Raw genomic sequence first — 26207 nt, forward strand, 5'->3', positions numbered from 1 at the left:
CTAAAATTTTGGAGGAAAGAGCACCACAATCTGAAAGATATCCAAGAACTTCATTTACTGCATTAATAAACGTCTTATTTCTTCGAAAATTTACTTCTTTGAAATTATTGAAAAATATTTCACACTCAAATTTAATAAAATTTATCCTAATATTCTGGGCTTTCATCTTCTCCAGTACAGTTGGCAATTTAAAAATAATTTGTTTTTGGTTTCCGCCAGATAACCGATTAAAGTCTTGCAAAAATAAATCATCCATAAATGACTGTATTTCATCTAAAAGTGCTCTGAGCTTCTGGCAGAAGTCTTTTAACCGTGTAACCAGTCCATCATTATGATTAAAAAATGCGTTCTTTTCCGCTTCAAATGCTTCTACATTTTTAACAACTAATGCTTCCGTGTAAATTTTAACTTGTTTTTCCTCGACAGAAAATTTCTTCAATTCATCTACAAAATCGTTTAATTTTGTAATGAAGAAATCAATTCGGTCTTCAGCAGCCACTTCTAAAGCCTTTTCCTCTCCCAAATGATTGAACTTGTTTAGAGCTGCCATGTTCAATTCAGTAAAACAAATCCGGCTCCTCTTATCCAAAGTTATCTGAAGCAAAAAGGGAAAAAAAATTATTAATTTCGTTTGTAATAAGTAGTGTGGCATAGAATATATATTCATGGTATTGAATAAAATTCTACATATTCTTGTATTCTAAAATAAAATTTTTATACATGTGACTTTATATTTTCCAACAAATTCAAACTCCTTAAAAGCTATTATTGTAATTCACTGCATTAAAAGCAACTGTCTAATTTCCATACTCTGTTATTAATACATATAGAAGTTTGATCGTAACGAAATATATATCGACAAGCTCATTCATTAATGAAGAGTGACTCAGAAAATTCAGTAACATAGTTGACCTTTTTAAACAAACAATGATTTGAATTTAAATCTACAGAGAGAGAAAATAAACATTTTGATACTGAGCAGTAAAATTGAAGCTATGAAGAATAAACAGAAACTTTTGCAAGGAGAACTGAACAAAAATAAAACAGACATATTCTCGTGCTTTACAGAATAACGACACAGATAACTTATTATTTCAAAATATTATTACACGTCATATGATAAATTTTTCGAAAAATTTCCAAATAAAAAATTAGTTTTGATAATTGACCCAGTGTTTAATATTTTCAAATACATTATTCCTTTAAATGAAAAAAGTTAATGACAGTTACATGAAAAGTTAATGATTTTAATGAACAGTTAGTTGATGTTTCAAACGATGAAGCATTGTACATTTAATTTAAATGTTCGTCTAAAAGAAAATTTTCGTTATCGATTGGAAATTAATATGCTGATTTGAAGAAAAAGGGAATTAATATTTTGATTCATTTACATCGACCTATTTATGTGAACCAAGCTGTTCAAAATAAGTAGCCACTAAAGCAAAATGCCGATATCGTTTGGATCCAAAAAAATGATTCCCAGCTTTCGACTTCGAATATAGATCCGAACATAGAAGCAGTCATGAACTCTTTGCGAACGAATATATCAAGTTAATTCTTTTGATGTAAACGTTTTTTTGAAAGTATTTTTTATTAAAATAATACTTATACCCATGTTCTTAAATAAAACCATTGCTTCATAAAAGTATGTTATTTTTCACATCCTGAATAAGGCAGAAACATAAGTCCAATTCTCAGAAGTAATTTCTCTTTAATTACAATGATACTTAAAAAAAGTTACTATTCTCTACCCAGGGGTCGCGACAAAATTTTGCACAAAATGGAAAGAAAGTCGGAAAGGAAGATAATTTGTGTACTTCTGGTCAAAATGATGAGTAGAGAATGACAAGAGTGCACGTGTGTGAAAAGAATATCAAGATATCTATTAGAGAATATAACGATTCATTAAATTGGCAGACAATATTTATTTTTGCTATAAATCGGCTAAGATTGAAGCCTTTAAGCCTGAGAATTCCAATAAACCTTCACCACTAATCAAGATGTATAGTTTTCAATGATTATTATTGATTGTAAATTTTCCAGCAAAATATCTTGTATGTGCCATAGTGTAAAAAATAAGCCGCTTATTCTAAGTAAATACGGAATATTAATCATATAAAAAAATTTTAATTTTTTTTTAAGTTTATCAAATTTCACATCTTTTATTTCCGTAAGAAATACCTTGTACCCATTCCTAAACTTTCTATTCAAGTTTACTTAAAAAAAAAAAAAAAAAAAAAAAAAAAACTTTTTTTTTTAGACGTAGAAATAATTCCCAGAAAGATGATGTAATGATAAAAATGCTACGGAATTTTTCATTATTCCATAAGACTTTGGTGTCCAATTTTCATATTTCAAATAAAAAGAAACTTAAAATAGAAACTTTATTATTACACTTACACAATGATAAAAAATGATGGGGGTAGTAAGGGGAAAAAATACTTAACCTAAAGTTTAAACAAAATACAAATTTGGGGGCAGTGAGAAAAAGAATTAAACAAGTGAAAAACATTATCCAGCTTTAATGGACTCTGGAAGATATACACAATTGAGTTGTAAACGATTATACTGTACTTAACTATATATAAAAACAATATTGAAATGAAAAGAATACTTCTTTGATGATTTTTATAAGAAATACCTACTCCCTTCATTCTAAATCTCTAATACGTAATAATTGTATCATTAGAAAAAGCCTCATAAAATCATGTGTAGACCTTTTTGGCACCTTAGATTATCAGGTTAAAATCAGTACCACCAGTCTGCTAAATTCATGACACTTAAGAATGACTAAAAATTTTTCAAAGTCCGAGTAGGGTCTAAATAGTAAAAATCTAAAGCAACGCTTTTCAACTTTTTAACGTGAAGCCAGAATAAAAGCGATTGGATGAGAAGCATAACTTAAAATTCTTGGTATTTTCAAAATTCTAGGAAACATTGTCATCTATTTTAATACATTTTTAGGTGAAGGAAATCAGTAAAATTCGAATAGAAAGATAATCAGTCAGCCGAGAAAGGCAACACTTTAGGATAATTTCGCACTCCTATATCTCATATTAAAAAGTTGCGAAATGAGCAGAAGGGGCCATGTACATTGAAAAGAAAGGTTTTATATATATATATATATATATATATATATATATATATATATATATATATATATATATATATATATATATATATATATATATATATAAATGGGAGCAATTGGTCATGAAACTCACTTAGTACTTCAGGTCTACTTTTATGCTAAATAACAGCATATCCTTTTTTCGTAAAAGCCAACTTTTACAACTTAGTCCAGGAATAAAAAGTAATGAAGCTTATTAAAATGTAAATTTTCAAAGTTTGAGAATAAGTTAAACGAAGCATTATTTGTTAGAATAATAAAAAGTATTTTTATGATGACAAGAAAAACTTCTATTCTTACAACTGCATAATTACAGAAGTTATTTAGCTTTAATTTATTGGAAAAGAATCATGAAAATGATTATTAATATAATATCAAACAGCTGTCAAGGGGGAGGCGTTTTTGCGCAAATTTTCAGGAAGATAGTAAAAGAAAAATATTGTTAGTCCAGTGAAGAATAAATTGAAAATATAGAGATCAAAAAGCTCAGTTGAAACTTATTGCTACTTAATTTTAAACTAGAAAACTCAGAGTTTTCTATAAAATCAGCCTGTTTATCATTATTCAAGTATAAAAACAAAGCAGGCTTTAAACAACCATAGAAAATTTCTAAGTCCGAGTACAGGCTTAAAAAATAACTCCTCCCAAAATTTAAGATTTGAAAAAATAACTCTAGTGATGGAGTTTATGATGGAGAAAAGTGTTTTCAAAATTGTGATAAAGCCATTTATATCTCTTTTTAGTTGGGGAGTCTCTTAAACTCTTTTAAAAAATTAAAATTCATGCCTATAAAAGATGCTCACATGAAAAAACACTTAATAAATTGCTCTGAAGTTTTGTTATTGTCTTTACATATATATATATATATATATATATATATATATATATATATATATATATATATATATATATATATATATATATATATATATATATATATATATATATATATATATATCGATAGAACTGTAGTGAATGCAGAGATAACAGCCTTTGCGTCTGAAAATCTCCAATCAATCAATCAATATCAACTGTTTTTATTTGTTACATCTGTCTTTTTCCGATTGCTTTCATTCAAAACAATGGACTCCTAAAGTAACCCTTTTTCTCAAAACAACTTTTATGTAAATATGACTATCGCACGGACACCTTGCGTGAATGCTAAAGCAAGAACTCTTCTCCTGCAAATGCTTTCTTTGGCTATCACTTACAGATCCGAGGAATGAATGGGACAGATTCATTTATTAGATCTGACTGCTCGAACCCAGATCTTCGAAATTATTTCTGCCTCCACGACACATCTCCAGATACGGTTACCCGTACATAAAACTAAAATATTGTATATAACCCCTTAAAAGCATAGTAAACGTTCAAATTCCACGATATATCACTGATATATTTCCCCTAAATGATAACCAATTAAAAATAGTTTAAAAATATCGAAATTTGGAGAAATATAAATTTTTTATTATAAAATTGATGAAAGCGTTGAATCTCGTGAACTTACTACCACAGTTAATTTTTTAAATTTTCTTTCTCATAGCTATCAGAAAACTAAAAATGTTTTAAAACTACAAAATAAATGTATATACATGAAATAAAATTCTCACATTAAGAAAAATATTTATACAAAAATTAAATAATTTTACAATGATTTTATCATAATTTTGCAATACAATTCACCAGGACACCCGCCTAACGCTATTTCACGATTCATTTTTCTTCAGTTAGCACAACTCCACTTTACTGCGGGAAAAGAATACCAATCCGCAATTTGAAATCATGTTTTCGATTTATTTTTGTTTTGTAAGAGCCTGGGTTTAGATTATTTTATTAAATATAAATTCTGTATACTTCCTGTGGACTTAAGTGTGATGAATACAAGTAGTCAAGGTAACGTCCACTATTTCATTCCAGAAAATTACGACCTACTGTATTACTATGAAACAGCTTCAACCTCTCAATATTATGGTTATACCCCTTTCATCGAAATTGAAAGTTTCATGACTGGATTTATTAACGATTTATCGTTAGCAAAATGTTATCCTTTAAATATGCACGTTACGGGTACGATAATACGATTCGAAATTTTTATTAAATGCTTTTATTTTTTCGTATTTGTTTTAATAAATTCAAAGAAGCAAATGAAGAGGTTAAACCTTTCTCCTCTATTGAAACAGGAATATATATATATATATATATATATATATATATATATATATATATATATATATATATAATATAAAGAGATGAATGCATTCATTCACAAATGTAAGTTTTATTATAATGTTTTTTTTAAATTATTTTATTAAACTGCCAAAGCATTTAAAAATTGATTTGCTATGCTCAAATATATATGATGTTTTCCAACACTGAGTAAAGTACATTCTTCCTTTATTAAAGACCTGCATGAATAACATTCAGATCTATTTCAAGCTTAATAAAGGCATATTATATTTAACAATAAAATAATGTATTAATTTTAGTTGTAGGTTTTAGATCTTGTTGAAATAGGAAATTGGAGCCTAAGCCTAAATGTTTTGTACATTGCTTTAAGTTCTTTTAGACATCTGTGATTTCATATATGAAAATTATATTTTGATACATACAATGCATCCATAGTTCAATTTTGCTATGAGATTTCTAACTCCATGAATGATAGCAGAGATGGAGTGATCAGGCAGCAGCTCAGACTGAATGTGTCAAATGTAATGCTACATACGAGTACTTGAAACTTTAATTTCCTTTCATTGTCCTATATTACTTGATGCAAGAAATCTTGAGACAGTAGATTTTTTTAACAATTGCAACCTTTTTTTCTTCATTTACTATTTTAATGAATTCTTCTCGTCAAATGACAATTACTATACATTTTATAAAGTACTTTAATTGTTATTATATAAGCATATTTTCCTTCTACTGTAAGAAGGAAAATATGCTTATATAATTATTTTATTTACTAGTAATTAAAATTAATTACTAGTAATAATTAATTACTAGTAATAATTAATTACTAGCTTATTAATATTACTAGTAATTATTTTAATACTTGTCTAGAAAAAAATTGTGTGCTTTGCTTCCATTCATTTTTTTTCTCTTTATATTTTAAGAATAAATCATCTTTCATGTCCAGGTTTATTTGAAATTTGACCAGAGATTTGATATTTCTGTTTTTTTTTTCTTCTTATTAATTCCTCCATGATTTTTCATCGTAATTTCATGCCATTATCTAATTTCTCCAGATATATAAATTTCTAAATATCTGTATCTATTATAATCCTCGACTCCCATTTACTTGACTAAAAGTTTTATATTTGCTCATAAATCAAAAATCAGCATCCAGACCGAACAAAGCTATTATTCAATATAATAAAACAAAGATACTTAAACTATTATCTTTTAAAAAGTGCATATTCTTATTTTATGATATAGACATTTGTTTTGATGCCTAAGACATTTTTTTTAAATATGCATTCTACATTTCCTTAAGTATTAAGCCTTAGATTAGATTTTGTAAATCTTTTAGACTTAAAAAAGGAGTAAATATTACATTCTGAATTTTAATAAATTATAATAATTTTCTATAAATATGTTTTCAGTTAATGTTTTTCTTTGGCACAAATTTTCATTTACCATAGTTTAGTTTAAATATCCTGCTAAATTAAGTATCGCATATTGATCTAATTTTTATTGGAAGGCAGCATTGTTAAAATATGGAATAAAAGGATGAAATTTAAATTAAAATATAAAAATAATTAAACATGATTTTATAGTAATATAAAGTAGGAAATAAAAATTATTACAAATCTAACAAGAGACTATGAAGAAATTAAGACACAATAAAAACTAAAAGAAATTCCAAAAATCTGTTTTAGTTAGTTACATTAATAATGTTTAGTTGGTTATATTAATACTTGGAATTAGAAAAAAAAAAGATTAACCATCATATCTTATTTATTGCATATATATAAATCTATAATATTCCACCTCCACTCCACTCTACTCTTGAAAGTTTTTGGTGCTTTTGAGGTCATCAAGTTAATGACATAATTGGCAAAAATGGTTTCGTTTTTGCTTTCTATAGGAAAAGGCAGCCTAACTAAGGCCCAACTTCTGTTAGTGTTACGATTGTAAGCTTTAATGGCTCTGTTTTATTTAGATATGTAATATGTTCTACTCCGCCCCCCCCCTTTTTCCTTGTAAAATTACGTCAGTCATTCGTCATTACGTCAGTCATGTAACAGTAGCGAAAGTATGAATTTTGAGTTTTAAGTTATTTTAAACTGAATGTCAAATGTTGACCCATTATTATAATTCCCTAAACAATTTACTGTAACTAAATATGTTATACTAAAATTAATTTTTTTTTGCACTTTGTATTTTTTTAATTGAGTCATGAAATATTAGTTATTATTAGTCAGATTTTCTTAACATTTTTATTTATTTTTAAACATTATGAATGCAAGTTTACGAAATTCTTCATATGGATAAATGTTATGAATGACATGGAATGCATGTTATTGCTAATATTTTCTTTTAAAGTTTTTTTTAATCTAAATTTTATTTAAAATTTATCATGTCGTCAAAAAAATGCTCTATAATTTAAAAATAATATTAAACACAAAAAGTTAATTTGTTTGATACATTATAGGTACACATTTTTCCTGTTTTTTTTCTCAAAAAAATTTTTAAAGGGAAGGACAATGTTTTTCATGTTTTGATCTATATGAAATCAATTGTCACAAAAACTTATAAAATTTATTCATGTCATATATATTTTTTAATTTACACCTCTAAAACATTTTTCTTTTCAAGCAATAAAGAAAAAATTGATTAGGATGAATTTTCCACTTTTTTTAATGTTACTAAATATTCTATTCATTAATTGTGCAAGTGATTTTTTATTTCAATTGGTGGACTAAAAGTTAATGGAATTTTGCTATCATTGAATAATTTCTTTTATTTTGATACAGTATTTTCATTTTATTTTTAAATTATTTTTTATTTAATAGAATTATTGTTCAGTTCTGATTTACATATTTATAAACAATATGGATAAGGAGACCCCCACTAGAGCGAAACAATTCATTTCATTTTTAAACACTTTGTCAATGTACATGTGTTTTTGTACTGCATCATCTGTGAATAAATCTGACAAATGGTTCTGAGATATGACTAGTTGACTAAACATCTGCCTATTAGGGCTTGCATCTAGTATCTTGTTAATATATTCGTATAATATATTATATATTTTAAAAGGGGAAGTGTTTACCTATTGCTTATCTGAAATTCAGTAAATGAAAGTGGTGTTTTTTGGGGCATTTATTTTATGGGCATTTACTTTTATATTGATTTTAGTTTAAAAAGTAGAACGATTTTTCATATACAGTTTAGAAGATATTTTGTAATAAACAGAGAAAAGAAATTAAAGCAATATCCTTCTGTTTGATACATCTGAGAAAAGTCTGGAAAATTGGTTATAAAACCTGGAAAAGTCAAGGAAAATGAAACAGAAATTATGGCTACCCTGATTACTCAAATATTGTGTTCATATTAATATTGAAAACTAGAACCAAACAAAAACTGATATTGTAACAGAAATTGACAGAGTGAAAAAATCCTAGAACTAATAGAAGCTGTAACTAAAAGCTATATCAGCTTTAACTAGTAGTCTTCTTTGAAACCACCCATAATTTATTTTGTCAAGTCATTTATTTCGTTAAATTATAAATTTATGGTACTTAATAGGACTTTTATCTTAAAAGTTTTGAAAGAAATTTCTTTTAGATTCTTTACCATCTATAAGTAATGTTAAACCTCTGATTAGGTTTATGCTGGGTAGTAATGTGCAAGTAGATTAATTTAAAAGTGTGATTACTCTAATTGACAATGAATTCACTAAAATCATTATTATTTGAAATATAGTTAATTTCTCATTAATAATATATAGGAAAATTAACTCTTCATTTAACTGATAATATTATCCCATTAATTTTTAATGCTTTATTTTATATTACTTTATAATATGTCATAATTATTAAATGCTTTTAATTCTAAACCTTGGTTAAAACTTGTAATTTCTTTGCTAGTGGATGAGTAGTAAAAAGAAAGCCAGCTTAGGGAAAAACAGAGTCCTTCAAGATGATTTTTTTCCTACATAGCAAGAGAGTTGTGGGGTAATTAATGGGGTTAAAATGAATTAAAACTTAAAATTGTCAATTTTAAATCAGAATAATAATTTAAAGAACTCAATTTTCTGTATCCCTGTGTTCACCTTTAAGATTCAAATTTTAAAATTTTTTTTGGAAGGGGGTAGCATCTATCCCAATCTTTTAAAACTTTTTTTATAAACTTCTTGTCATTTAACCACAAAAATTATTTGAATGGATATTAATTTTTTTTATATTTAAAAAAATTACTACCTCTTTGGAAATTAATAAGAATGTCTTAAAAATTTTAAATTCATACTTTTTTTTGATAAAATTCTTTTTTATTTGTAATATAAGAAAATGATTTTCAGAGTAAACATTTAATACAAAAGAAATATTTAAGGTTTATTGAACATGTTGCAAACAAATAGTCATCAAAAATTTGGTTTCCTTTTCAAATATTGTAATCGAAAAAGGTAATGCTTCTCTGCACATCTAAGGTCTGTCGATCAATAGAGAATAACATCAAAATTTATGAATAGGTTTTTAAAATTTTGTTTGAATATTACTGCTTTAGGGAAGTTTAATTATATCGGTTACTTTAAATGGTTTCTAGATAAATTATTATTAACCTATGTTGTAAAATGAATATCTGCACAATAGAAATAATGCATATATTATAGCACAATAAAATGAAAATATTTAATAAGAAAAAATATTTCTTCTAATCATAACATATTCTAACTCTAATAATAACATATTTTGATCAGAATTGCTCAATTTTTTTTTCTTTTTGTAATTTTAAAGTTTATGAAAAACCAAGTTATTCCCCCCCCCCCCCCCCGCTAGCAAAATTCACTGTATTTTCTCACAGTGCTAGAATGCCTCATTCAGTTGACTATGTCCTTCTGTATTTACATCGTACTTCTCAGGGCTTGCTCTATTGTGTATAGTATTTTTAGATTACTAAATATATTCAAGCAAAATGAAATGACATGATCTTTTTTCAATGGATAATTTACAAGTGAGAGAAGAATTTTTTTAGTGATACTTTTTACTGGACATGGTGTCCTTTAGAGGGCTTTTATGCTTGACTTATTTGTGGGAACTGAATAATTATAAACACATGTTACAGACAATGAATTCCTTTTTCTTATTAAAAACAGAGAAGAAAGATAAGGCTTTATAGATTAGATAGTGGATGACCACATTTGTTCTGAAACGTTCATAGAGGATTATATGTAGGAAAATATTATAGACCAGTACCAGACTTGAGTATTGGTTGTGGTAAAATCTTTTTATCATAATCAAAGATACATACACTTTTGAAGCATTTGAAAAAAAAAAAAAAAAAAAAGAGTTAAGTAATCAATTCTCTGCTTCTGATGGCACCAACTGTATAAAGCTCTCGAGTATTGATTTCCCTTAACTGGTAATAAAACATACCATACTCCCACTTCCTATGCAGAAAATTAGACAGAAAAAATTCTATATAAGTAAAATATTTTAGCGTCCAGCAATAGAATTTCAATGTTGCAGTTTTTTTCAAAATTAAAAAAAAAAAAAAAAATGTCTTTTAGAGGACTGAAGGGGAATTACATTAGATTGTTAAAGTATTTAAATACTGTTTACAAAATTTAATTTATATATTGAAAATACCCCTAACTTTTACCGATAAAATATGCTCATTTAAAATTTATCATCGCATAAAAGTTGGTAAACAAATTTGTTGTTCGTAAAATAAATTGGACATATGTTTATTTTATATTTTTCTACATCAGTGCACTCTGAATTTCACAAATATAGCTATATAATTTGCCTTTTTATGCTATAAATATTTTCAGAAACATTTAATTTGATTTTTCTAGCCATTTCATTATATTTGCATATCAATATCATATTATTGAGAGAAACTGTAAGATAGAAAGAAGCTGCACAAAGATGAATCAGTATTAATAACAATCCTATATATTCAACCTGTACTGATAAATCCTATAAATAGAAAAATTATATGTCCTTGACTTATTGTGTGACATAAATTTCCATCATTTATTTGACAAAACAAAGTGAATCATCCGTACTAAAGAATTATTATGATAGCAATTTAGTTTTAGGGGAAGAAATTAATTTCATGCACACAGAATTCATATTTATGAATACCATTAAAAATTATTTGAATTTTTTAATTATATTAAAATTAAATATCTAGTTATTTATAACTTTTTCATACTCATCTTTATAGATACCATATATATTGAAATAACAAATTTATTCACTTAATTTTTGACATTTTGGAATTCTTGAACCAGAACTAAATGAAAAAATATTTGGAGTTTTAAGAAATTTTCAAATAAAAGGCTGTTCAAATTAACAGAAAAATTCTTAAAATGAAAGTATCATTAATCAATAAAAATGCATTCTTACAACTTATTTTATTTATGATGCTTTAAAGAAAGTTCTTACAATATATTAATGCTTATTATAGAATAATCAAAACTCTATATGTATTACTACACAATCATTAAAATTTACAATAAGAGAAATCCAAAATAATTAAATATAAAAAGCACAAAGCTTTTCCTGAGCAACATATTGTTTTGTTTCAGAAGAGGAATTTAATTTATAAAACAAGGATTTTGTTAACCGATTGGAAAATTTAAAAAGAAAAAAAAATGTTCATAACCTTATTGTCTTGAGTCAAACTTGAAATATAATGAAAATAACCATAAGTTTATCCTTTTTAAAGACTTAGTATTAAAAAAATTTCCAATTTGTCCTTTGATTCAAAGAGCACATAACATGAATTTTTAAAATGGTTTACATAGTTTACTTGATCTTAGTTTTCCAATTTTATAAATCAATAAACAAATTTTTAACTGTGAGAAAATTTATTTCAACTGAATTTCTAATCTTATTTAATTATGTCGCTGGGCTTGGCTTCTGAATTAGACTACACCTTCTGCCTTGAAGGAACAATAACAATAGAGCAGAATATAACATTAAGAAACGTTTTATTCACCAAGCAGTTCAAAAATGCAGTTCTCTTCCCATCCCATAGATATATTAAATGATTCAACCATACACATTGCTAAATAATCAAAAATTTTTATCTTGGTATCACCATAACATTTAGTAGCTTCTATTACAAACACTCACATTAATCATCTTTTCTGTATTTTTGACCATATAATCTTTCATAACTTTGAAAAGAAAAAGTAAAATATTTTAAAAGAGTAATGCTTTGTCAATTTATGCAAGTTTAATATTAGGATTTAAGTTATTTACACTGACTAATTCAAAAAGGAGTTTTTTAATAATTTTTTTAAAAAAGTCCTATTTTTTAATGATAAAAATTCAGTGTACTAAAATGCTGAATTATGTAAGCGAAATAATATTGGGGAAGATATGAAACGCTTTTTCGTACCTTTAGTACTGTACTTTGGAAGTCCGTCAGATCTCCGGTGAAACGGCAGACCTGTAATCAGAGAAATAAATAAAAAGTTTTAACTTATTTTTTCGAGAAATCATATATATCATTAAGATGTATTAATAAATAGTTTAATCAGTTATGAATTATTAGAGTATTATAGAAGAAACTAGTTTATTAATGTTTTCATAGAATTGAAAAAGCAATATGAAAGTTTGCAATATATATTCCGAATTGCGAAGCGCTTCACTTTGTAAACACTTATAATGCGTCTAAACTTTGTATTAATTCACTAACTATTGTGACTAATATATTATATACTTACATTTCAGTTGAAATGTTTTATGGACTTGTACCTTTAGTTCTGTACTTCACTAAAGAATGCCTGCGCTGAAGTGAAGTGAAGCAAACGAATAAAATAATTGTGTGGGAAAAGCTCATAAGAATGTTATTAAATTATAAGAGCAGATTTAAGGGAAAATCGTGAAAGAAAAAATTAAAAATATTTAAAAAAAATTTTATTGTGAGAAAAGGGGTGAAATATGTCACGTGAAATTTTTTTTTATATATTTCATCAAGATCGGTCTTTTTTAGATATCGTGGCGCCATCTTTTGATGAAATCTGAAGTACGATTAGTATCTGTACCAAAGGGCGAAAAGATGAGAGGGCAGCACGACACGAAACTAAAGTAACCATTTCTAGAGAATTTTTACTAGAGCAGGGTGTTCCAAAGCCCTAATTATGAAAAGCGGAGCAGATTTCATATGCAGTGAATAAATTGATTGTTTAAGTACTACAGTAATGACTGTAGTGATTATATTAACCATAAAATATTAATACACATAACTAAAATTTAAAAGTAATAAATAGAAAATGCAAGTAATGAAAAAAGAGGTAGGAAGTGGCAAAATTTGAAAAACAGAATTAAAAATATGTTGTGAATTTTTATTACTGTAATATGTGACAAGACCCAAAGATTTGCTTTATTATAATTGTACTCATTATTTTAAATGGTTATTATTAATTTCCTTGTTGTAGAAATATCTTATAATTGATTTCAATTTTTACACAAATAATGCTTCAATTTTATTAAAATATTTATAATGATCAGTTAAAATTAAATAAATTATTTAATTAAAATATTTATTGATCAATTAAAAAATCTATTTCTTTATTTATTATTTTTGACACTGATTAGTTAGATATTTTTTTAAAGATCTTTTTGTTCATTTTTTTTTCTGATGCCTTATTTAATTTTGAATGAATTTTTCTAAATTTATTGTTTTACCAACAAACCCCACTTAGATATTAAATAAAAAAATTTTGACAATTACTGTTCTTTTCACATTTAGTGCATTAAAAAAAAAATATGTTGACTGTTAATTAAAATCAATTATTGTCTAAAATTTAAAAACAAAGTGAAATTTGATGCATTTAGTTTAAATTTTCATGAAACTTCTTTGAAAATAATTGAAAACTTATGAAAACTGATTGAGAAGTGTCTACATGTGCATGAAAAGTGCAGATAATCTTATTTATTATATTTTTTGTTAAAAAATATAATTTTGAAGAAATGTAAATATCTTAGTGTTTGGGATAATATTTATTATGTCTTAATTATGAAATCGAAAATATTAATTTTGATTCAGAAACTAATTTGAATTGCTATAAGAATTCTATATGGTTATGTAATAGAATTTTTTTATGAGAAGGAATAAAATGATCATTTGGGCAAACATAATGGTAACATTTGGGTAATCAAATGAGCATTTAGGTAGCTATAATTTTTTTCTCATAAAATATCACCATAGCAGTTTTTTTCTCCACAATTATGTACTTTTAACTGCTAATAGAAAGATTATATATGTTGAAGAAGCAAAAGAATTTTTTTTAGATACTCTTTACAGTCATCTTTACAGAATTAGTTTTTTGAGGAATTTGTATTATTGGAAATTAGAGATATGTCTTAAATTTCATGTTGACAAAATAATTTTGTTATTTTAGCAAAATAATAAATTTTAATGGTGCATTTTTTAAACCTTTTCATTGGGTTCCTTTCAGTTTTTCGAGCTATAAATACCTTACTTAATGTTGCACTATATCTACAAAGTTTTTAAAAATATTATTGATTAGTTTCAAAAAGCAAATAAAAGCATGCTTATTTTTACTTTAATGATTAAAAACAAGTTTGCATTTTCAAGAATTTTGTTACTAAAATAGTTCCCCATTCATTGAAATTTTCATATACTTTATATAAAGGTTTAAAAAATAAAAAACCACTAATTCTAAAAAACAAACTAAAAGTAACGATTTAAATTTTATCAAATGTTTTCATCCTTGATAAATAAGAAAATACACTTTTGAAAAAAAAAATATCCAAAGAAGATTTGAAGATAATAATGTTTGATGTTAATATAGTTTACTCTTGTTTTATTTTTTTAATTTAGTCTTAATTCTAAAGTAATTATAAAATACACACAAAAAAAAGGCATCTAAAATCTTTGAAACACACATGAGTGTAAATTCTGTAACAAATTAAGCAAACCCTTCCTTCAAACTGCAACTACAGGAGGCAAAAAACTGACCACGCTTAATTGATGTCCCCCTCCTGTAATTTCTCTGAAGGAAGAGAAGGACTTTTAGGCACTAGAATTCTCACACTTACTGCGCTCAGAGTTAATCATATTTAAGTTGATTGATGAAAAATAATACATTTGTCTTACTATCTGTCTCTCTCTATATATATATAATATTAGTTTCAGTTTAAATAGTTATAATAAATTTAAAATATTTTTGTCAGTGAAGTGGATTTGGGGACAGTAACATCAAATTAAATAAGAAGTAAATAATATTTGCATTTATTTTAATTGCTTAAATATGGTAAAAAATATAGCTTCTAACACACTCATTTACTAGCAGTAATTTTGTAATATGATTTCATATATTTTGGCATTTAAAGAAGATATTTATTGTATTTTTATAGCATGATTGTAGACAATAATGGTAGTTATTACAATTTTAAATAATTTCTAAGAAGGTAATATTTATTGAAATTATAAATAAACTATTTTTAAATTATAAAAATTTCTTTTATAATAAGTGTATAATATGAAATTATTGGCACAGTATATAGTAATAGTACGAGAAATAAAAATAAAAAGGCTATTCATACCATATTGAATTTCGGAAATATTTTGAGTAACTTGGACTTTAACTCAATACAAATTTTTTTCGTTGTGTATCTAATAACAAACTTTTTTTTCCCTTAAAAAATTTTATATTCCAAGTAGAGGAAATGTATAAATAAATATTGTAATTAATTTAGACTCATTAAAACTGTACAATATACTTAAAAGAGAAAATCTTTCAAATAATAATTATTATTTGTTTTTTAGCATTAGATTTCTTTAGTTCAAATTTTCTCTCAGAAAATATTATTCAGAAGACCATTACATAGACAACCACATGCCAGTTAATTTGCTGCCTCTTGTCATTCTTTTAATATTTGTTCAGTCAGCTCATGTAGGCTATACTCTTGTTGGCTACACCAGCACTTTTATTTAGAGGATCATTACTACTAAGAGTTGCCACTTCTCTTTTGATGCTGTTTTTATATTATATCTTATACTTCATATTCTTTCTTCTCTCTTAGTTTTTGAAGTTGCTTTAGAAATTTAAATGTCTATTCTGTCTAAAAAAAATAGAACTTGAAAGCTAGTCATATAGTGCTGTCACTGCAGACTGGATTATAGATGTCTAACTTAATATAATCATGGAAATGCAAATGTCTTTTCAACCTTCTTGTGAAATGAATGAGATTTTTTGTTTATACAAGTTTTAATTTAAACTGGCAAAAATGTTCTCATCTGGATTTTCTTGTATATTTGGATGATGTAGCACTCCCTTTTGTGCTTTTTAACATCAAAATAGTTTTCAAATAACCCTTCCTTTAACACTAAAACTTTTCATGACTTAGACTTGGAATCTGCTATTTAATAGTGGTTAAGTCATTTTGCAACTTTAGGCAGATTGTATTATGATGCTTCTTTCATAATTTATTAGTTAATTTTAAGTTCACATTTCAATACATTTTCAAGTTAATTAATGGACTTAACTTTTTAGCTTAATAATGACATATTTAAGATTTTAATTTTTTATAAGACCTTGTGTGTTTAATGAGATGTTTGCCACTACTACACCATTTCCACTACACCATTCGAAATAGTAAATCTGTCAACAATACTGTTTTGCACAATTACTTTGCTATTTTCAATAATAATAATAATAATAATAATATATATATATATATATATAATATAATCTTCACCTTGAAATTTTATTTCAATTTTGCGTTTTTAACAAAAAAATTGCATTTTGCATTTTTGGTCTGGTTTTTGTATTATAAAATGTTATTTGGAATTTTCTATTTTATTACTAAAATAGTAAAGATTTTAAAAAAGAATAGCAAACTTTAAAATTCTGAAATTTAAGTATTAGTTTCATTTTAAATTTATGGGAAAGAAACTCCGGTTTTAGTATCTGATTGAAAATTGTCTTTATTGTGCACATTATTTTTAAGCTTTTAAACAACTAATAATTTTTTTTCCTCATTAGATTTAGATATGTCTTTCTTAAAAGTATCACAGCACATAATGATTTTTATACTTCACAAAACTTTTTTTTAATCCACTTTTTAATGACACCATTTTAATAATTGTGCAAATTTTTCCTGGTTTTTGTCAATTTTGTAAAAATACTCTTTGCCTAGTTTTCAACAATAGATTATTATATTGTTGCACTGAAATTCAAACCAATTTTATAGTTTCATCAAATATTTTATCATGTGATTTTCTTCCTTTATTGAAAGCTGAGGAAGAAAGATTTTATTTAATACCTTATAGACAAATGTGAAATTAAGTTTACAAAAAGCAACTATGATTTGTAAATGGTTATTAATTTCATTTATATCATGAACATTTTAATGAGTTTATCGGAAAGGCGTTTTTTTTTTTTTTTTTTTTTTTTTTTTTTTCTAAGGGTTTTTATTCTTGAACCTTTTATTTCAAAATATGATTTTAGGCAGGTATCAGAAAAAGTGCTAAGTAATTTTTAAATGTGACTTTTGCTTTTACCTGTGATGTTTGCCTTGAAATGTGTTATTTTATACTCTTGATTCAGGATATTCTTTGACTGCCTATTTTGTGCCATGCCTGTTTTTTCTCTTTCTTTAATTAATTCTGTTTAATTTTAAGAGTTTTAGATAGTATTGAGTCTCATCAAAGACAAAATAGGTGGCGTTAAAATGTTGTTTACCTTTAATGTTATGCCATATTCATTTTTTTTTTGTCTGCGTCCTTAATTTATTTTTCTTACCCTGGAAAAAAACATCTTGCTCCCAGGAGTGCCTTCTAAATATTTCATTCTCTTAATTTTTTAATTTAAAAAATCTAAAGTGGCAGGAAGTCTCTTATAATGTTCAATAATGCACACATGATATAAACAGTGGAATTTTTTTCTCATTTTTATAGTTAATTTTTCTAAAAAAATTTTCATTATACACTGGAAAAATATTTCTTGCTTACAACACTCTGAATTTTTTATGTTTGGTTTTGAAACTGTTTTAATGTGAAATTAAGGCATGCATATTAAATGATATTACATGATTTATTGTTGAAAATCTCTTATCCATTTTATATTGTTTTGCAATATAAATCTTGTCTCAGTCTGAAGCATATGGAAATTTAATCTTAGTTTAGAAAACTTAAGAATGGGATTTATATATATATTTTCCATTTCATTTTTTAATTGTTATTTATACACTAAAGAATTTCTTTTTCTGTGGAAACACTGTAAAAACTTCTGTCATATTATTTCTGTTTCCCTTTATAAACATTAAAAATGATTTATTGTACTTTACTGAGATGAAATATGTAGAAAAACCCACTCATCAGTATTGTTTGTATATTTTTGTTTTTCTTACTTGCTTTAAATATTTTTTTAAAAATCAGAAATTTGTTTTATTTGTTGCTTTTGATCAGAGATAATTTGATGAATTTTAAATTGGATTTCCTTCCTAACCCTATGAAATTTTGTCTCCAGTTTTCATATTCTATGCTTTGAAACTGGCTTTCATAATTTAGTTATTAAAGTTTTTTTTTTTGTATGATTTATTATTCAGTGTATAATTTCCTTACAATATGTTTTATTTAAGACGTCTTTTAATTTTGTTGAATGGTGTATATCCTGCAAAAGTAATCTTGTTATTTTTATAGATGGATTCCTTACCAGTTTCAATTAAAGTTTTTAAGTTAAAACAACTTTTATTCTAGATTTTTCCTTGCCTGAAATGTCTTCCAAAATGAATGTTTACCATTATTTTGCCATTTCAATATATTTCATTTCCTTTTATAATCAAGTAGAATAATTTGTGATGTTGTTGGAGACTTACACAGCAAAAATTGGAAAACATCAAACACATTTATATACCGGGGGGTGGGGTGGAGTGGTACAGGGAAAATGAGCATTGATATTTAACAATCCTTCCACTCAATACTTATTTCATAAATGTGCATTGTAGCAGTTACATTAACTCTACAACCTTTTCTTTTGATACTACAGATGGTGTTACCTTATTGTAATTTTCCCACCCTGGAAATATTTTTCTATTGCTTCGTCTCGTCCTGAGATGATAATTTGGAAAGTCGGATCCCTCAACACCTTTTTCCCGCCACCAGGATGGTTCTGATTATATTCCTGATGTCCAGTTTCCAATAGAACAATCAGCTCCTGTCTTCAGAAAAACCCTTTGATGCAGAAATTATTGTCGAAACATCTGCCATTCTCTGTGAATCCAACAAAGGAATCCGGTGATCTTTTACTTCATGCTACCAAACATGATGTCAATGTTCAGGTAGATATTCTCAATGAGTTCATTCCAGAAATCCTTCTGCCATCAAGAGTGCTTTTAATTTCAAAATGGACAACACTTGTTGTCTAATGTTACTCGATCGGAACATTGATTCCCAACAAGTGTAATTAAAAGTATGTGTGTGATTGGAAAGAATTTTCAGCTTGATCTGTACCAATCAACTGTAGCATCAACTAATGTACTGTATTTTACTTTCACTTAGAAACTGACTTGTGGAAAACTGACTGCCCCATAATTACATATTTAATGGCAATTAATATGTGATCATCTCTTTATTATCTGTTATTTACATCAAAAGTGGGAAGTGGTTTTTGTTTTTTCATTTATACTGTTAAATTCAAAGTTTTGTTTTAAATTGACTATTGAACTATATTTTGAAATTTATTAAATCTTTTTACATTATTCGTGGTGATTCGAAATGAGCAGTGGACTGTACTTTTGCTTGAACTTCTTTATTTTCACTATATACACTCCTTTTGCGGTGAGTAGATCATATCATACATGGCTGATTGCGGTATTGCATTGCGGTTGGCTTTGTTAAGCCTTACAAACTGAAGTTGTACACAGCTTCTGCGGGAGCCGATGCGATTCAACGTTCTAATGAACTCCTGAAAGACTCGACCGGAAGGGCGGGTAAAGGGGTTGCCGTAATTTTAACATTGCCAAGTTTGGCGTTAAGCGACATTCGCGTGAACATACCGCCCGACCGTGCAATGTCTCCCAAAAGCACAAAGACGTTGCACACAATACATATAGAAATACAGTAAATTTTAAATTGAAAGTTAAATTAACAAATGCAAAATTCAGTATGAAAGAATATATACATAAAGTTCAAATACACATTAAAATACAATGAAGGCACTAAATACTACAGAATAACTAAATTCAAACTACTAGATATATAAGTATGCAAAGACAATACAATAAACAAAAAATAAATGAACATTTAAGTTTCAATTGGCAATATGGCTAATTTCGTAATTGGACGTTTATAAGTCCCTTTGGCTGTTTTAACAAGGCACACTCGAATAATATTATCTTTACCTTAAAAAACCTTGACAACACGTCCTAACAACCAAGAATTAAGAGGGACATTGTCGTCTTTGACTACTACCATGGTACCGACACTAATGTTGTCCTTTTGAAAGTACCATTTTGACTTTTGCTGTAAATGATTAAGGTAATCTCTATGCCATCTAAACCAAATATATTGGGTTATTTTAGTTACCCTTTGCCAACGTTTCAAGGCATTATCAGACAAATCTGTTAAATTTGGTTCAACAATTGCGGAAATAGGTCTACCAACTAAAAAATGTGCGGTTGTTAAAGCTTGCAAGTCATTTGGATCTGAGGAAAGCGGTGTTAAAGGTCGAGAATTTAAAATTCCTTCTATTTGATTTGCTACCGTTAGGAATTCTTAATAAGTCAATTTTAGGTTGCCTACTGCTCTTAAGAAATGGAATTTAAAGGACTTAACTCCTCCCTCCCAAATTCCACCGAAGTGAGCCGATAAGGGGGGAATGAAATTCCAATTAATTTTTTCTGAGCTTAAATAATCTGCCAACACATTATCTGGATTACTAACTATCTTGTATAGTCTTTTCAACTCATTATGGGCACCTACAAAATTAGGACCATTGTCTGTAAAAATAATAGAAATTCTGCCTCTTCGTGACATAAATCTTTTTAGGCCAGCTATGAAAGAATCTGATGTTAAGTCTGAAACAATTTCAAAATGTACTGCTCTCGTTACAAAACATACAAAAATTGAGACATAAATTTTTTGAAGAGGTCCTTTTCTTTGAAACTTATTTTTAATAAAAAACGGACCACAGAAATCTACTCCAGTAATATTGAATGGTAACGAAGGATTACAACGTTCTGCGGGTAAATCACCCATTTTTTGAATAGACAGGTGAGGATTATATCTGGAACAAGTAATACAGTTACGAACAATACTGCGAGCTATATCTCTGCCCCCAATGGGCCAATACATCTGTCTAGTTAAATGAAGTAAAGTTTGGGCTCCAATATGACAATTTTTAAGATGAATACTTTGCATAATTAATTTAGTAAGGATATGAGTTTTAGGTAAGATAATAGGAAATTTTACCTGAAATGGTATGTCGGCATTTCTAAGTCTGCCTCCTACTCTAATTACATTAGAACCTTCATCTAAAAAAGGTGATAAACCTTTTAATTTGCTAGAAGGGTTTACCTGTTTACCACTTGCTAAGTTTTTGAAGTCATCAGCAAGAACATTTTGTTGTACAAGGGAAATTAATTTAAATTCTGCTTCCTCGATTTCCTTTGAGGAGAGTGAACCCTTCATCTTCTTGTTTCTGCAGTTTCCTAGAAATCTGAGGAGAAAACTGAAAACACGTATTAATTTGTTATACTTATTACTAATTTTGAAAAAGTTAGTAAGGAAATCTGAATTTAAAGTCACTAAGGTGTGAGTGGTATTGTCCTTGAGTTCCAATAAAAATTGAGAATCCTGAGATGCATCAATCATTTGTTGGTCAGCACAGTTCACAGAAACAGGTAGTTCTTGAAGGAATGTTGGTCCATTCCACCATAAATAGTTGTCAATCAGTTGTTCTGGAACTAGTCCTCTTGATATCACATCTGCGGGGTTTAAAGTGGAGGAAACATGCTGCCATTTGTTGTTCTGCGTCAGTTGTTGTATTTTTCCCACTTTATTTGCAACAAATGTCTTGAGACGATGTGGTGGTGTTTGAATCCAGGCTAGGGAAATAGTAGAATCTGTGTACATCACTGCGCTATCAATTTGTAGATGTAAAGCTTTTTCAACCTTGGCCTGTAGTTGAGCGGCGAGAAGACATCCACAAAGTTCCAATCTGGGAATGGAGACAGTCTTTAATAGGGAGACTCGAGATTTGCTGCACACAAGTCTAGATGTGACTATATCATTGGCACTGATGCACTGTAGATAAATAACTGCTCCATATTCGGCTTCACTGGCGTCTGAGAAACAATGAAGAATTAATTTTACAGGATTTTCATTTAAAATCCATCTCGGAATCTTTACTAGCTCAAGAGCCCTAAGGGATTGAACTAAATGACTCCACTCTTTACCAATGGCTGGAGGAAGGGGCTCGTCAAATGTAAGTTTTTGCAACCACAATTTTTGGAGAAAAATCTTCATTTTAGAGATAACTGGTCCTAGCAGACCCAAGGGGTCGTAGAGTCTGGCAACGACTGAGAGAACTGTTCGTTTCGTGAGCATAGATTTATTTTCATACTTGACTGTGAATATGAATAAATCCTCGAAAGGCTTCCAATGCATGCCAAGAGCCTTTGAGACCTGCTCATCTATGGGAAAATTGTTTTCAGGATTAGAAGTTGGAAAACTATTTAAAAGTTCTTGTGAGGTTGAAGTCCACTTATGTAAGGACATTCCTGCTCTTGCGAACATTTTTATCAGCTGTTGTTGTAGAATTTGAGCAGTTTGGATATCCGGGGCGCCTGTAATCCCATCATCCATGTAAAGGTCGCGTAAAACCATTTCCGATGCTAACGGAAAGTCCGACGCTTCATCTAAAGCTAATTGTTTAATGGTGCGTATGGCAAGATGAGGTGCACATGAAGTGCCATATGTCACAGTTTTTAATCTAAATGTTACTTCTTGATGAGAGTTTTCATCAAACCATAAAATTCGTAAATAGTCTCTTTGATGTGGCACAACTAAAATCTGACGAAACATCTTTTGAATGTCAAATGTAAAGGCAAACTTGTGTGTCCTGAACCTTAATATTAATTCAAAAATGTCCTCAACATCACCTTTACACAATAAATCATTTAATGAAACTCCATTAGAGCTAGGGGAGCTAGCATTGAAGACTACTCTTAGAGGGGTGCTTGTAGATCCTTCCCGGTAGACTCCATGATGAGGTAAAAAAATAATTAGTTTCTGGTAATTCATCTTCCATTACTCTTTCCATGTGACCAAGAGCTGCATATTCCTCAATGAATTCAGAATAGAGCTTTTTCATTTGCGGGTTTTTGTTTAGCCTTTTAATTAAACTGTCTAGACGATTTCGCGCTATTTGTTTTGATTCACCTAACACAGGGGGATTCTCCTTTATTGGCATTTCCACAATATATCTACCTTCCTCATTGCGTTTGTATGTTTGCTTGAAATGTTTCTCACAATAAATTGAATCTTCACTTAAAGAAAATTGATTTTCATGTAATGTTTCGACTTGCCAAAATCGTTCCATTATTTTTTCTAAGTTATCATTCTCCGTAACAAGACCACAGAATTTATGATTAAATTCTGACTCTCCTTCCTTTGCAGAGCTAGCAATAAATCCGAAACGCGAATTCAACCAAATCAGATTATCTGAAATATATTTCCCTGGCATTAATATATCAAAAAAGAAAGAAGCTGAAAGTAATATATCAATTGCCTTTTGACCTTGCATAGGATCGGCCAAATTGAATCCATCCGGTAAACTTTGTTTTTCTAATTTTTTATTTATTGAAGGAATGCATTCAGTAATTTTTGGAATGACGAGCAACTGAGCTATTGTGATGTATGATTCATCGCTATTTGAAATCTCTGCAAACACTTTTGAATGTAACTAACTTGTTTTTCCATTGATACCGGAAATCGTTATATTATTTTTATATTTTTTAAGTGCTAATTTATTTGCGACTTCTGTAGTGATAAATGAATTCTGAGACCCAGTGTCACAGATGCCTCGTAAAGGTATTTTCTGACCAGCAGCGTTTTTAATATAAACAATAATAGTAGGCAAAATAGATGCATTTGCATTTTTTGTCCTTCGTTGATCTTGCGAACAGAGAGAAGGAGATATTTCTGTTTGAACTAAAGCTTTTGAGTTAGAGTCTGAAGTATTTTGATGATCACTAGATTTATTGGTTGAGGTTTGTTGCTGTTGTTTTTTATTTCTTATAGAAGAATCAACGTGAAGAAGGCTATTATGGAAGCCAGAACAGATCTTACAACGGTTATTGCTGCGGCAATGATTCGTTTTATGAGAATCCGATAAACAATTAGTACAATGCGTATTTTTGATCATATTCAATCTAGGCACAGGATTTAATTTTAAAAATGCTTCACATTTAAATAAAGGGTGTAAAGGCTTATTACATGCGACACACACTTTCTTTGAATCATTTCCCACAAAAAATGAATGAGATTTTTTATATGATTCTTGTTGCGGCTTTGATTTTGGCTTGAATGTTTTCAAGGACAAGACACCTTTTCTCTAAAAATTCAATGAATTCGCACCATGTAGGTAAATTAGATGATACCAAAGAAAGTTCAAATTGTCTTCTTGATTCTCTATCTAGTTTTTTCATCAAAATATTAATCAATAATGCTTCAGAAAAAGCGTTTAGTTCTAAATCCATAATTTTAAGAGCTCGAACATGTTTAATACAATTGTCCAAAAAAGCTCGTAAACCCTTTGCCGAATCGGATGCATGGATTTCTAAAGCTAAAATGTCATTGAAATGACTTTGAACGCATAAGCGTTTATTATCAAAACGTTCTTTCAGAGCATTTTTCAAACTGGCATAGGTCTCTTCTATTGTCACTATTTCTGCGGCTGCACCACTAAGAGTTGATTTTAAATAATATAATTTTTGATTTTCAGTTAATTTATCATTATTGTCAATGATATTTTCAAATTGAATTTTAAAATTCTGCCAGTCTTGGTAATGACCAGAAAACTTAGGCAGCGGAATTTCAGGCAGTCTGAAACTAATGCTTTCTGTTTTGCTTGATGCTTCATTAGAATGAGAATTACAGTTCGAAGCAGATAAAAGTTCCTTATTAGAGGCTAATATTTTCTTAAGGCTTACCTCTAGTCTTTCGCACTCTTCTTCTAATTCTTCTACCGAATCTTCCAATTCTTGTAATTCGGAATCCTCGGCTGTGACGAAGTACTCTTCTTTAATCTGTTCTAGGTTTTGTTTAATCCTGAGAAGATTATCCAGTTTAGTTTGATACACTATTGAGTCCTTTGAATCATTCGTTTCGATAAAAGAGTTCAGCTTTGTTAAAGAGGATTTTATACTACCTCTTTTTCTGTTAAGAGATATGATTTTTGCTCGTTGATCATCAGCCATGATTACTTTTACTAGTATTTACTCTCGCTCGACGGACCATAAATATGGTGATTCGAAATGAGCAGTGGACTGTACTTTTGCTTGAACTTCTTTATTTTCACTACATACACTCCTTTTGCGGTGAGTAGATCATATCATACATGGCTGATTGCGGTATTGCATTGCGGTTGGCTTTGTTAAGCCTTACAAACTGAAGTTGTACACAGCTTCAAGAAAGAAAAGTGCAACTCAGCATTTTTTGATTTTATAACAAGACCATTAAAAGATTTTATATGTACCATGAACCATAACTCTGAAAATGAACACACACCTGAATCGAAAGACATAAATGCATCAGAAAGAGTTATTTCATAATTCTATCAGAATGTGTTTATATTAAATTAAGATTAGACTTGAGTGAAATTTTCATATATGTAGGTATTCCTACAAATGAAACATCCTTTTGTAAA

The 26207-nt window shown here is 28.0% G+C and overlaps 1 protein-coding gene across 1 annotated transcript; it reads right to left on the reverse strand.

The window, feature by feature from the left end:
* On the reverse strand, window positions 1-25758 carry LOC129959662 (uncharacterized). Its single transcript, XM_056072551.1, has 5 exons — window positions 25492-25758; window positions 21749-23350; window positions 12704-12754; window positions 320-595; window positions 1-30 (listed from the first exon to the last, which is right to left on the reverse strand). The coding sequence occupies exons 1-5, from the start codon at window positions 25756-25758 to the stop codon at window positions 1-3; spliced, it is 2226 nt and encodes a 741-aa protein (XP_055928526.1).
* Between the last annotated feature and the right edge of the window lie 449 nt (window positions 25759-26207).

This window comes from Argiope bruennichi, chromosome X2, assembly GCF_947563725.1.
Source record: "Argiope bruennichi chromosome X2, qqArgBrue1.1, whole genome shotgun sequence".
Taxonomy (NCBI): domain Eukaryota; kingdom Metazoa; phylum Arthropoda; class Arachnida; order Araneae; family Araneidae; genus Argiope; species Argiope bruennichi.

Coding starts and splice junctions, on each gene's coding strand:
- LOC129959662 (XM_056072551.1), bottom strand. CDS start 25,758: ATGGCTGATGATCAACGAGCAAAAATCATATCTCTTAACAGAAAAAGA. Junction 23,351..25,491: donor AAGAGTGCGAAAGACTAGAG/GTAAGCCTTAAG, acceptor ATGTTTCGTCAG/ATTTTAGTTGTGCCACATCA. Junction 596..12,703: donor TCCAAAGTACAGTACTAAAG/GTACGAAAAAGC, acceptor TTTTTGCTTCAG/ATAACTTTGGATAAGAGGAG.